Raw genomic sequence first — 13791 nt, forward strand, 5'->3', positions numbered from 1 at the left:
GTGGAAGATAAAAACAATATTTCCATTCCACATTTCAGAACAATTTATCTGCACTTTATCTTAGTGAACTGATTCAGCTGCTGTCCAAGTTTTACTTCATTGTCCACAATGTAATAATAATAATAATAATAATACAGCATCATTGCTTGGTGTTATGCTTGTTGAAGTAATTATGCTCATAACTCAAAACCAAAGTTAGTATTTAAATCTGCATTCCTGATATGCCGATATGTCTTAGGTTAGAGCCAGATGAAGGAAAGAAAGCAAAATAAACTCTGTGTGTGTGTGTGTGTGTGTGTAGGTGGGAATGGTGCTTGTTTCCTCTTGTGTTTAACCAGGAGATTGGGGAGGGTTATTAAAAAGGCACAGTCCTTATTTAAAGGAGTTCAATGCAGCGAGTTGAAGAAAAGCTCTCATTGAAATTCATGGCTTAGCACCTATAGCACTGTGGTTTGAGCAGAGCAGTGAGAGACACACAGCCAGCGGCTGACAGATTTAAATTAAAATGGCATTTACAAGAGATGGATGGAAAAGTGGAGGGAGGGGGGCGATGGCTAAGAGGGGCTGCTTTTTTCTTTTCTGGTGGAGAGCCTCTTTGCTCCAGTTTGTAAAGAAGATTTCTTCACATCCTATTTCTCCAAGTCAGAAAATGAGAAAAGTTCCACTTTTTGGAACCAGTTGCTGAATTCCCTTGGTTAGGGTTAGTTTTATAATTTCCTGGGTTAGCAAAAACAAAGTTTGATGTCTTTGAAAAATTAAAAGGATGTTTTGCATAGAGGGTTTTTTTTTTTAACATTTTGGAAGTATTTCCTCGACTGAAACCACTAAATAGACTTTAACCGTACCCAAGGCACTGCAGATGGCAAGCTGCTCTGTTAGCTAGTCTGCAACTGGGTTTTCTTTGAAGAGGAAACTGTAACAATATAAACTGTTTAAACTGTTCCTGTTTGATATCCCAGATTTCAAAGCTTTTATGTAAAAGTGTTCTTTAAAGTGGAGGTTGTTTCTGTTTGTTTGATTTCTTTTATGGGTGGTTTTCTGACTACTGAACTGGAAACTTGTGTGTGTGTGTGTGTGTGTGTGTGTCTGTCTGTCTTTGTGAGGATTGGCAAGCTACTATAACTGTGGGGACCAACAGTCACTAATGGGGACAAAATGCCCGTCCCCACGAGTTTGAAGCCATATTTGAGGTTCAAAATGTGTTTAGTGTCAGAGGGTTAGGCATTCATTTTTGATGGTACTTTGCACGTGTGCAGTAATGTATACGATTACATGATACTGGACATGTAGATGTCAAATAACTGGAATTTTTTCCCACAGTTCTTAAAAAAACAGTGACGCAATATTGCCAGCTCAATGAAGTGAACAGAATTTTTATCATTTATAAGCTTAGCAGAAGCTAAAAGCTTATGGCTGAAATCCCTGTTATGTTCACCACTTTTGTGGGATGTACAGGAAGCATGACAAAATTTCAGGCTCAGGGTTATTGGACCTCCCCGACTATTTAATGTTTCTCTGCCTAAACAAAACATGAATTACTCTCTTATAACCCACAACCAGCATAGCTGACCAGTTTTACTCATTGAAGTATACAGAGGTTGAGTCAGGAGGAAGGAACAAGGCATATATGGGCAAGGACTGATAATAAGTAATGCAATGATACTGGACCAGCTAACCCAGTGAGAGGGTCTATGTGCAATGCATTTGGGAACTATGGATGTGCCATTGAGAGCATCCTCACTGGATGCATCACCACCTGGTACGGCAACAGCACCGCTTACAACCACAAAGCTCTCCAGAGAGTAGTGCGGTGCTCTGAACAGATAATTGGAGGTGAGCTTCCCTCCCTCCAGGACATCTACAGGAAGCGGTGCCTGAGGAAAGCGGGGAGGATCATCAAGGACTCCAGTCACCCCAGCCAGAAACTGTTCAGACTACTTCCATCAGGAAGGAGGTTCTGCAGCATCTGGTCCCGAACCAGCAGACTGAGAGACAGCTTATATTGTACATATATTATTCATATAATTCTCAGATTTAGCCATTCCTATATTTTGCTTGTTCTTGTGTTATTGTATTTTTGCACACCTCTGTTGCTTGTGGAGCTCACACACAAGAATTTCACTCACATGTACTGTACCAATGTACCTGCACATGTGATGTGATGATAAAAGGGATTTGATTTGATTTGATGAGTAGAAAGCCAACATCAGCAATGACCAAGAAGCACCTAGTTGCTCAGTGCAGTAACTTCAATGGCCGAAAGCTACTATGAAAGCTGGAGATGTTGGGGCTAGAGCGCATTGGACAACGTATGGAAATAATGATCCAGCCCTGATAGAAGAGAGCAGTGGAGCTGAAATAGACGATGTAACACTGAAACCATATGGCTCATATACACCACTACCAGAGTAATCCTAGGAGCACTTGGGTTTAAGTTTAAGGATGCAGGAGGCGCCCAATGGAGAAGAAGGTTGGAAGTCAAAATCAGGGAAGGAGATTATTTGGTTAACTGAGGTGCAGAAGGGCATCATGCAGAAGGTCCTGGATGAAAAACACATACAAAAAGATACAGATAACTGAAACTGCCAAACAAAGGGTCCAGCTCTGGCCACAAGCTCAAGAGATATGCTAGAGAACAAAAATGTGCTTTCTATCTATTCTAACATTCACACACATATATATTCTGATGAATGCATCAGAGAGCAACTTGGGGTTAGTATCTTATAATGATAATAATAATAATGGATTGCATTTAAATAGCGCTTTTCGGGACCCCTCAAACCACTTTACAATGCCACTATTCATTCACTCTCACATTCACACACTGGTGGAGGCAGCTACAGTTGTAGCCACAGCTGCCCTGAGGCAGACTGACAGAGGTGAGGCTGCCATATCGCACCGTCGGCCCCTCTGGCCAACACCAGTAGGCGGTAGGTGAAGTGTCTCGCCCAAGGACACAACGACCAAGACTGTCCGAGCCGGGGCTCGAACCGGCAACCTTCCGATTACAAGACGAACACACAACTCTTGAGCCACCATCGCCCCAAAGTCCAAAAACATGTGGCGTGCAGACCGGAGGAGACAGGGATCAAACCACAACCCTTCCAATTACTAGCTGACCTGCTCTACCACCTGAGCTACAGCCACCCCGAGGAGCTTTGATCTCCAAAGATCCATTCAGGGTGTACTCTCAGCTACAAAGGAAGGATCACACAAGGGCAGACCCACCCAGAGCTGGAAGAACATCTGAGGGAAAGAGTTGTCACATCAATGGCTGGTGGATCTAAGAGCAGACATCCAACAACACGTCTCTGCAATGAAGATCTGGAGTGCACCAGGACCTGACATGATCCATGCCTACTGGCTGAAGAAGCTAAACAACACTCCATAATTGCCTGGCAGCACAAATAAGGAGGCAGCTTATACCAGATACTCATTCAGACTGGCTCACACAGAGTAGAACAATCTTGATCATGAAGCTCCAAAGGGTGTAACACCATTAAGCTACCTGCTGATTACCTGCCTCTCCACAACATGGAAGCTCCTCTTAGGCATCATAGAAACCAAGCCAAGCAGGTATATGAGTCAATCCATGGACATAGTTCAGATACTGAAAATAACACCAGAGAGCCGAAGCACAAACTTAAAAAACTGGTTGATGGTATGTCAGGACACTAAGACCAGGCAGACCAATCTGAGCACCACTTGAACTGACTACAAGAAAACATGGATACTGGAGTTCTTGGCACTGTACAAGACAAATTGTCCACTAATAGCATTCATCAGGAACTCCGTGGGACTCAGTGAAGATGAACATACACCCTACCAGTCAACAGATACCCATCTGGAATAATAAGCTGGTCACAGGAGGAAATAAATGCCACTGACATCAAGACCAAAACACTTCAAAAGTCTTACCCAGAGGTTCTATGAGCAATGGAAAGCGAGAGGGCCACGATTAGTGAATGATGATCCCCGAGATGAGTTGTTCCAGAAAAGCCTCGGGCAGCTGAAGCTAGAAAACGATGAGGAAGACGAAGAGGAACTATCATGCACGGCCAAGCCCTTGCATGGGATATCTATCTGTACAAAGGAGAAGTGGCTGTCATCAAGAAATCCAACCAGTGGTTAGGAAACCAGTGGTCACTAAATGTGATGCCAGTAGTGCTGCCAGTGAACAATGGTCATGTTTTTGTTAAATAAGTGGATATCAATTTACTGCTTAATATTAGGTGTTTTTTACACAGTGGAGAATTAAATGAGTGCATAAAGATGAGAACTCTGACCAAACTAAGTCTAATCGTTTTCATCTATCAGGTGTCCAGTTTGAACCTGAGTAACTGACAAAAGAAATTCACTTTAAAAAGGTGTTTCTATTAATCTCATGGGATTTATAAATATAGTTCAGTCAGAAAAGACACATTTGAAGTGATCATCGTCATTCCCCATGAACATGCCACACATTTGAACAGAGGAGTAATGAGTAGTTATCCACTTGGAGCGGCAAAGTGAAGGTGGGTGTTGGTGGCGTGGGTGGATGTAGAAACATGTCAGGGAAATGTCCTTTTTATTGAGAATTGGCTGCTAAATTGGGAGGGGTGTGTTTGGTACATAATGTGAGCATACTGGGGCGAACACAGTTCAACTGACAGACCGAACTAGCTCCCAGACTCCATTTATGTCGTATTTGTATAGGTGTTTCACATTATTGAAACTTTAACATCTACAGTTGAATTGAGCTGTCAAATGTGTATTTGTCCCTAGTGGGGAGATCGGGTTGTGAGACTCGCTGTCAGCATCACCTCATTCCTCATCACCCTCAAAGGAAACGGGGAGGAGAGTAACTCGGAGACTCTAAATTATCCCGCTCTGCGTCCCTCTCTCGCCTTTCTTCTAACATTCTTTTTCCACATTCCTCTCGTCTTTCTTCAGTTTGTCTCCCTCTATCCATCTCTGTCTTTCACTTCATTCCTTCCTTTTTTTCTGTCTCTGATTGTACTTTGCCAGCCAGACTTTTGGGCTTTGGGGTGTAACGCTGCAAGAGTCAGGTTGTAATAACATGGCTGTGATATGCTTGGACCTCATCTGGAGTCAGACCTCCTGAGAGAGCAGGAGAGGGATGTGAGGACTGCTGGATAAAGAGAAGCAGAGAGGTGAAAGAGAAAGACAGACAGAGGATAATAAAAGAGACAGAGGAGAGCCTGTGTGAGAGGCAAAGTCTATCCTGGGGGCTCCTACAGGGCCACGAGGATGTGCCTCAGTGTTTTGTCTGGACCTTCTGGGGCTCCCAGCGAGGACGTTCAGTAGTTGTAAACCTGCTGACCTTCTTTGTCTAAACAAAGCTGCACACTGAGCTGGAAAGAAGAAAGATCAACCCTTTCTTTACCTTTTCACTGCTAAGTGAAGAAATGCAGTCACAATTGGCACAGGCAGCACATATCATTGTTTTTTGGTGTGTTTTATTCACTTCAAAGCACCACTGACTCCACAGGTCAGAGGTCAGGTCAGATATATATATATTTTAAATGCATTAATATTCTTTATGCCTTTGAAAAAGCACATTGGTTAAGGGACGTTCAGTCATGCTTCAGCTGTGTGTGTGTGTAGTTTTTTTGTTATGCCCACATAAACAGCTGATCTGCATAACTTCCGCAAATATCGCCTAACTATACTCGCAAGGAGTGAAAGTCTTTGTTACAGCTTGTTCAGACTGCAGGAGTCACTCAAGGTGTTTGTTGGGTTGCTTTATCAGAAAATTTCAGTTAGATTTTATGGATTTTGACTTCTTACGGTTGTGTTTATTCACCTAACTGTTCCATTATTGGTGCAACTTTTTTTAAAATGGGAATTGATTCAACCGTTATCATTTTCTCGTATGGGTTTAAAAAATCCTTTGTTTTATTTTCATACACTTATTATAGTTCTAACGTCTTAAGATCTGGTCCATGAACCTCTGCCGTTTTTCACCAGTAACCCATGCAGCACACTGAGTGTGTCAGTGAGCTCTAGGCTTAGCCAGGCAGCCTAACCCCCTCGTCATGTTGGCCACAGTTCGCGCCCGCAGCTCTGTTTGCTGTTTTAGGCTCAGTTGTGCTGACGGCCGGGCCTGTGTCCGTCTTCTCGCTCTCTCTCCGTTTATTTGACTTCTCCAAAGTTTAAACCGGTTGTAGAAACAGTGCTTTCTTATGAGTTTAGTTTTCAAATAAGATCTATGCATGCTTTGGCATATGTTCAGAGCTTTTTACCCTCTAGCATCATTGGTCTGCTAATTTTATGAGTTGTACAGGGTCCAGATTTGGCTGCATATCAGTACCAGCCAATCTGGCTGAATTATGTGATGTGAGGTGGATTTGGTTTTACTCTTTGTCAGCTATGTAAATGTATGTAAATGTATGTTCCTGCATGAGTGCTTTTGATTTTGCACTTTGATTGAATAGTCAAATTAAGAGTGTACAGTTAAAAATCATTAATCATTCATTATCACTCCCATTTCAGGAGAATAAAGACTGTTCAACAGTTATTAAGTGAAAGGAGTCGTATGAGCAACCAGCCACTAAAAAGCTATGCAAGAAAAACAACTTCTTACGAGGATGAAACAAACCGTTCTTTCAAACTGAAGCCCCCTATCAAATTTTCAACTTCTGTTTTGTAGAGAAAGTCAGTTGATTGTGACACAAACCCAAACGAATTCCCCATTTCTTGCCAGAGCTCAGTGATATCTTTGGCTGGCGTTTTCCTCACTACTTGATCCTCCATCCTCTGCTTCTTTGCTTCCTCCCCTGTCCTATTTCACATATTCTTGCCACAATGTGCTCTGTAAATCACCAGGAGTAGACTAAGAGCACATCAAGCAGACCTCTGTGATTGAACGAATGGATGAACAGACTAGAACAAAGAAATAGTAAGTGCTGACAAGAAAAAGCCTTAGTGGAAGCTGAGATGGGTCAAGCATTGACATGTAGACTTTAATTGGTCCTGATGAAGACGTGTCGAGATTCTACCGTGTGTGAGAATGAGGTTTCAGATAGCATCATTCTGGCTCGTAGCATTAGGAAAGAAAAGCAGCGGTTTAATGTCCCTTGGCTGTTCAGCTCACCCTGAAGATTGGGCTTGCTGTCACATATAACACATCTAACAGAGAAACCACAGTTCTTCAGTTACAAGTCTCCTTGCTGTCTCCTTTTAATACTGCGGCTGACCTGCCGTGTGTGATTACGGCACCCTGTGGGATTTTTACAGCTGTGATTAAGGGTGTAAGGATGATGAAGTTGGTGAAGGATGTCAGCAGAGGAATCGGGATAGTCAGCTAGACAACTAAAAACCACCTTTGGAGTAATATGGGTTTAACACTCAAGGCTCCTTTTTGCATTTTGTAATGCTACTGTACGGCTATCATTTGTTAACATGACGCTTGTTCTTGTAATACATTTATTACCAACCTGAGAGTTTATCCGCTGGTCATTCGACATGACGAATGACTTCTGAAGTCTTAATTCAGCTCAAGACGCTGTAGATTCCCGTCAGTAACACTTTCGGTCCGCTAGTAAAACGTAGTTCTATTAGTCTGCGCTCATTACTCCGGATGTAAGTCCCAAAAACTGAATTTTGGAACTGAAACTGAACGGTGAGAAGTGAATCTGAAATTATTCAAGAGCTAAATTTTTAAAGGGTAAAATGCAGTTTCAAAGCAAATGAATTCATTTTCAAAATATAAAATTCAATTTCAATTTAGTGATGATCATTTTCAAACCAATAAATTGAATTTCAAATTAGGATAATTCATATTCAGCTTTTAAAAGCATTTATTCAAGTTATAATTCAGATTCAATCCAAGCGATTCAAATTCACATTTAACTTATTCAAATTCAGTGTCTGATGGCACAGATTTCTGCCCATAGAAAGTAGTTTCAAATAGTAGAATTCATTAAAGCTAAAAAGGCTTGTTTCAGACTGAGGGGCTAAGTCAGTCAAGATCAGGACTGTCCTCTCGCTTCTGTATAATCAGGTAAAAAAGCTTTCTTTATGTAAAGTGTTAAATATTCTCCGTGTTCCCACCCAGATGGAATGAACTGCATGAACAAGGACCACGGCTGCGCCCACATCTGCAGGGAAGCTCCGGGGAAAGGCGGCGTGTCGTGTGAATGCCGTCCTGGCTTTGAGCTGGCCAAAAATCAGAAGGACTGCACATGTATGTATCACATTTGACCTTCACTTACCCAAACCGACGCACACAGTGTCCGTGTCAACTCACTGACACAGTGTGCCTTTAAGTCTACATACGTTTTTCATAGATGTGTGCTTGTCGTTGTATTTTACAATTCACATGACAGCAAGGTGTTATCACTTTGTTTTATAGACCTGATTTTATTGAGGTGATGTGTTAGTGCCACGAAGGATCAAAATGTTCCTGTTATAAACATCTGCAATAGCAATGAATGGACCAATTCCACCGGGCCTCCCGTGGTAAAATATACGGTTGGACATTTAATACCAAAATCAGCTAAGCGTTTCAAGCCAAGCTGAAGGTGCTGAAGGATTCAGAAGAGCGATTTCATGTCCTTTTGCAACTCAGTTCCTGTTTCTCACTCCTCGCACCTAGAGAATTTTGGGCTGCTGTTTTTGATGGGGGAAAGTGAGCTTTCACTTACAATGTTTGGCAAATCATCTCGCTATACTTTTAGGCAGTGAGAGTATTAAGATTTTGAAAGCCTCAAAAAAGCTCTAATGTTTCCCCCACTGTGGTAATATTTCATTAGCAGCAAGGGACCCGGTGCTGTGCTGGCCTGTTGAGCATGGCAGCAGTGGACGGTAGTAAATGAGTGATGAAAGAACTGGCAGACTGCAAAGCCTCCAGCATCACACATACAGACGCACAGACCTCACTTTCCTCTGTCATTCTTATGCCTGTTAATCGCATTTCCAGTTCTCTATGTTTGATGTTCTTAATCGACACAGGATGAAGAGTCTTAAGGATCTAAGTTTTTCTATTTACACTTGGTTTTTGTGACCTGTGAACACTCGGCAAAATAGGAGGACCTGAAAATGATGGAAAAATGATAACATAGGAATTCATAGGTGATTGTTTTTATGTTCCAAGGAACAAAAGCTGAAACTGAATTTCTCTGCTAGATACTAAGACCAGACACTGTTCCTGAGTACTACAGGAAGATTTACTTTACTTTCCCTGAATGGTTAATGACCAAACTCAAGCCTTTGGTCTTGTATAGAGTTTATTCAGTGCACGTAAGTAATCACTGTTTGGTCTGTGAAGCTTCATCCAGGTCATCGTAGTCTAAGGAGCTTGGAAAGAAAAGCGTCTGGACATTTTTAAGTTTCTTGAAGACGTTTCACCTCTCATAACCAAGTGACTAGGTGGAGGATTAATAGGGGGTCCGTGACCCCCTTGGGGACACTCCCATAGGGCTTAAATCTGGGACTCTCCACCAATTGCTCTTAAAACTGAAGAAGCTTCTTGGATGAAACGTCTTCAAGAAACTTAAAAAAGTCCAGACACTTTTCTTTCCAAGCTCCTTAGGGCCTGGCAGCAGCCAGGATGGCAATCACCAACACAGTCAGTTCTTCCTGTGCCCTTATAGAGACAAAGCTCCTGTGCTGCAAATAAGAAGGAGGTACTCTGATGTTATTGTGGAGCCATAAAGCTAGCTTTCCATCCAGGCTGAGGTGGATGAAAGAGTAAAACATATCAGATCTTAGGCAGACAAATATTGATGGTTTCTTGTTTTTTGTGCGTATTTGTATTTAAAATGTCCGGTCGTTTCAGAAACAGCAACATATAGAAACTGCTACGGAAATGATTTGAACATGATGCTCAGTCTCCTCTCCGTCCGTTACATCCCATCTCTCTCTCTCCTCCATGTCTTTATGCTTCAGTATGCGTTTCCTCTCTCTCGCCCTTTCTTCCACCGTAATAACTTTTCGCTCCCTCTCTTTTTTACTTCTTCTCCCTTTTCTGCTACCATCCCATCTAATTCCCACTCAGTGTATTCTCCTCTAGCTCTCTCTCTGTCCTCTCACTCACGCTGACTTGTTGACCAGCATAAATCTGATTGCGTCTTACAGCACAAATGACCAGAGATCAGTAATGTAAACAAATATAGACAAATAAACAAGTAAATGAACACTGGCACTGTATTATAAACTCTAAAGAGAGCTGATGTCTGTGTTATCTTCAGTGACCTGTAACTATGGAAATGGCGGTTGCCAGCACACATGCAACGACACAGACACGGGGCCTGTGTGTGGCTGCCACCAGAAGTATGCCCTGCACTCAGACAGCAAGACCTGCATTGGTGAGTGACAGCCACCGAGTTTCTCTACACACACCCCGAAGCTCTCACAGCTGCCTGACTGTAACATCTGCTGTATAATGGAAGGCCTCAGACAGTTTTATAGCTTAGAACAAAGAGTAACATGTACGGGGGGTTGGAGCTGGTGAGTCACCTAAAAGTTCTTCCCCCATACTGCCTCAACCTTACCGTACTTAAGCTCTGTGAACACGAGGGAGCGAGGAAGCTTTTCACACAGACCTTAAAAAAGACGATGGATTCAAAGCTTTGATGAGAATTTCTACAAAAGTTTTGGGCTTCGACAGGAAGGGAACACTGCGATACATGTACAGTTAATCATAGTTGCAGACCTGACTGTGACTCATACTTCCAGGACTACTTAAAGTTTTCAGGTCATTTGTCAAACTTACTGTGAATTTATAATATACTCCACTGTTTGGGAATCATATCTGAACATGTTGTTAGCATAGTTAGAACCACTGACACCGTCAGTGATGGTTTATATAAATAAGACATGTGATACTGTAAGATTAAATATGCTTGTGTGAGAGTAAAAGTTCACACACACACACACACACACACACACACACACACACACACACACACACACACACACACACACACACACACACACACACACACACACACAGTAAGACAAGAGAGAATATAGTGTAACAAATTAAAATAACTCTGCTTTTTTATATAATTGAAGAAGCACAAATAAATGTTTTTTTCCCCAAAAACATGTAAAATGCAAATGAAAGATTCAGTGCAATGATTTTCAAACCCAACTCTGCTAGTGTATCCAAGCTTATTTAGGAGAGCTAAAGTTCGTATTTATTAAGCATGCCAGCAGTAACATGTCAGGACCGAGGAAACAGTGGTGACATATTTTAAACACATATTGAATAATAATCACATTCATTATATCAGAAGTAATGAGCTCAGTCAGCGAGCAGTAGGGAGCTGTCTCTGCTCACACAGATCATTTGTACACATCCTGGTTCTTGCTTAGAGGAGATTCATTTTCATCTCACTCGCTCTCCGATCAGTAAAGCATGAATAAGGCATTCCAGGTATGTGAAGCCATTCAGAGCTTTTCCTTCTTACTGTTGACTTAAATTTAAGAAACTTTGCTAAACCTGAAAGCAGTTTTCATCACTACAACCCGGCTCTCAGAGCATGTTTATCAGAGCTTGTCGTAGTTTAAGTATATGGGTACAAGTGCTGCTGTTACACACATGATCACTTGTATTTTTGATCATCAGATTACATATTCTAATAATCGTCAGGGTCCTCAGTGTACTTAAATCAATGTCGCTACTGTAAGGATTTGCAGTAGGACGTGAAGGTGGCCTCTCATGATTCTCAAACACTTTGCATGGTAGATTCCTGTGTTGGCTAGCTTGGACTGTGAGCAGCGCAGATATTCCGGTGTCTTACAGTACGGAATAAACAACGTTTTCACTGTTTGCATGAAGGAAATGGCACACTAGATACAGTCCTTAAAATGACCATTCTTGTGTAATATTTGTGAAAATTATTTAATTTTGGGGAGTGAATTATTAAGCATAGTTAGTATTTTCAGTTGCTGTTCTTAGTTATTTAAAGTTTTAAGGAAGAAGCTTCACTTTGGCTCAGAGTAAATGAGAGCAGAGACCATCTGTTCAAGTTAAATTGGTGCACAGGAAAAATCTCTGTGTCTCCTGCTAAAAGAGCTGCTGATCAAAAGCAATGACAATATCCCAGTCAGCTAAAGAAAATAGGACAAAAACCCAGGCGTTTATGTGTATTACGAGACGGAGGTTGACATCTGAAAGCTGGAAGATCCTCATATTTGGAAAGTTAAGGATAGCAAAATGAGTCTTATGTGGCTGTTTGGAACTCCAGAAAAGGTCAAAGTATGTTTCCAGACAGAAATCCTTGGATTATTAGCAATCGAGTTCAGAGCTTCGGATGAGACTGTGTGACTGTGGCTCACAGGTGGTTTTTAACTGCCAGCTGAACCTCGGTGAACACAACACGTATACATCAAGGAGAGGTTAAAACCTAAAGTGTGATTTCATATTTAATGTTACAGATGAGCTGATGAGTCTGTGGTCAGTCGTGTCTGTGAACACTGGTGAACACATAATTATCTGATGACATTTTGATGGCTGTGTTTGAACACTGGACACACCTGTCTCGCTGTCTCTCAGCCTTAACACTGGAGCAGGTTGCTGTGCTGCTCTTCAGCAGCGCCGGGTTTTGATTGCCACTAACCCTTTTTCCTTCCAGCTGCTCTGAAGAACTGGAACACTCGATGAAGAAAAGGCTGTGAAGAGGAAGCAAAATGAGAGCGGGAACACTTCTCTCCCTCTTTTCCCAGTGTCTTGTGTGTTTTCTCTCTCTGTCTGTCTCTCTCTTCATTTTTTGATCAAAGCAAGGACCCCCTCTGTCTGAGTGTCCCAACTGCTTTATGGGCCTACCTTTAACCCCCACCCCCTTTGACCCTTTCTATATAGCGCTACTCCTCTGTTCCTTCTTCCTCCTCCCTCCTCCTGCTTTCTGGTGATAGTACCTGATTGCCTGTCTTGTCTGAGCAACCATGTTCAAACCGAATCAGGTGGATATGGGGATTAATCCTCAGTGCACGAGAGGAAAGAGTGACTATGGGTTGGGGGACCTTTTGTTAGACTCTGTGGTTAAAAATGGAAATCTCAATTGCAGCCTGATCTTAGAGAAAGCTCCCATAAAAGCAAAGCTAACCTCCTCCTCCAGCTCTCTCACTACCTCCTCACCCTCCATCTCACAGACTGGTTAAAAACCAAAGTCGCTGCAACTCCATCCACTTGTACCTGTTCTTGCTCCATACATGTTAACCGAGGAAAAGGGACTTGGAGGGTTCACCCATCCTCACTTTATTACCTGCCATTCCTGCTGCATGCGTCACTCACATGCCACATCGACCGTTTGTCTTTCATTAATCTGTCTGGCTGTTTGTTTGCTTGCTCAGCTGCATAGGAGAGCCTGTAATTCACTTTTGTTCTTTTTCCTTTCAATTTTCTTTCTTTTTTAATTGAAGGACTTTTCTTTTGCTGCTGCTGCTGTTGTTTGTAGCAACACTGGTCCTTCTGTTTCGTCCCCAGTGCATTGGTTTTACCATCTCCTCCTCGCTGTAGTAGTAGAGTGGTTCAATTCTTCCCACTCCTCATTCTCTGTAGGTCTGGCTCTCTAAAGCAACTCCCCTCTCTATGGGACTTCGACCACCACTTAGTCCCATAGACTCTTTAGGGATGAGTGGCTGGGACCTCTCTCCCTCAACCCCTTCTAAACCTGTCTGACACATCCACATCCACTATGTCTCCCACTCTGACAGATTATTTCACACAAGAGATGGTATGCAGCAGCTCTTGCTTCGGCACTCACACACATTCAAATAACTACATTTTATCCACTAGCTCAGCACCAGAAAAGCCTGCATTCATCCCTGAGTGTGCTTCAG

General features: G+C 42.3%; 1 protein-coding gene across 2 annotated transcripts in view; it reads left to right on the forward strand.

The window, feature by feature from the left end:
• The window catches only part of scube1 (signal peptide, CUB domain, EGF-like 1), a 120378-nt gene that overhangs the window by 60647 nt on the left and 45940 nt on the right, over positions 1-13791 (forward strand). For both annotated transcript variants that reach the window (XM_026146357.1, XM_026146358.1), the window contains exons 5-6: positions 8060-8188; positions 10194-10310. In XM_026146357.1, coding sequence (XP_026002142.1) covers positions 8060-8188; positions 10194-10310 — 246 coding nt within the window. The remainder of the gene's footprint in view (positions 1-8059; positions 8189-10193; positions 10311-13791) is intronic.

The sequence above is a fragment of the Astatotilapia calliptera genome, chromosome 17 (assembly GCF_900246225.1).
Source record: "Astatotilapia calliptera chromosome 17, fAstCal1.2, whole genome shotgun sequence".
NCBI classification, from domain to species: Eukaryota; Metazoa; Chordata; class Actinopteri; order Cichliformes; family Cichlidae; genus Astatotilapia; species Astatotilapia calliptera.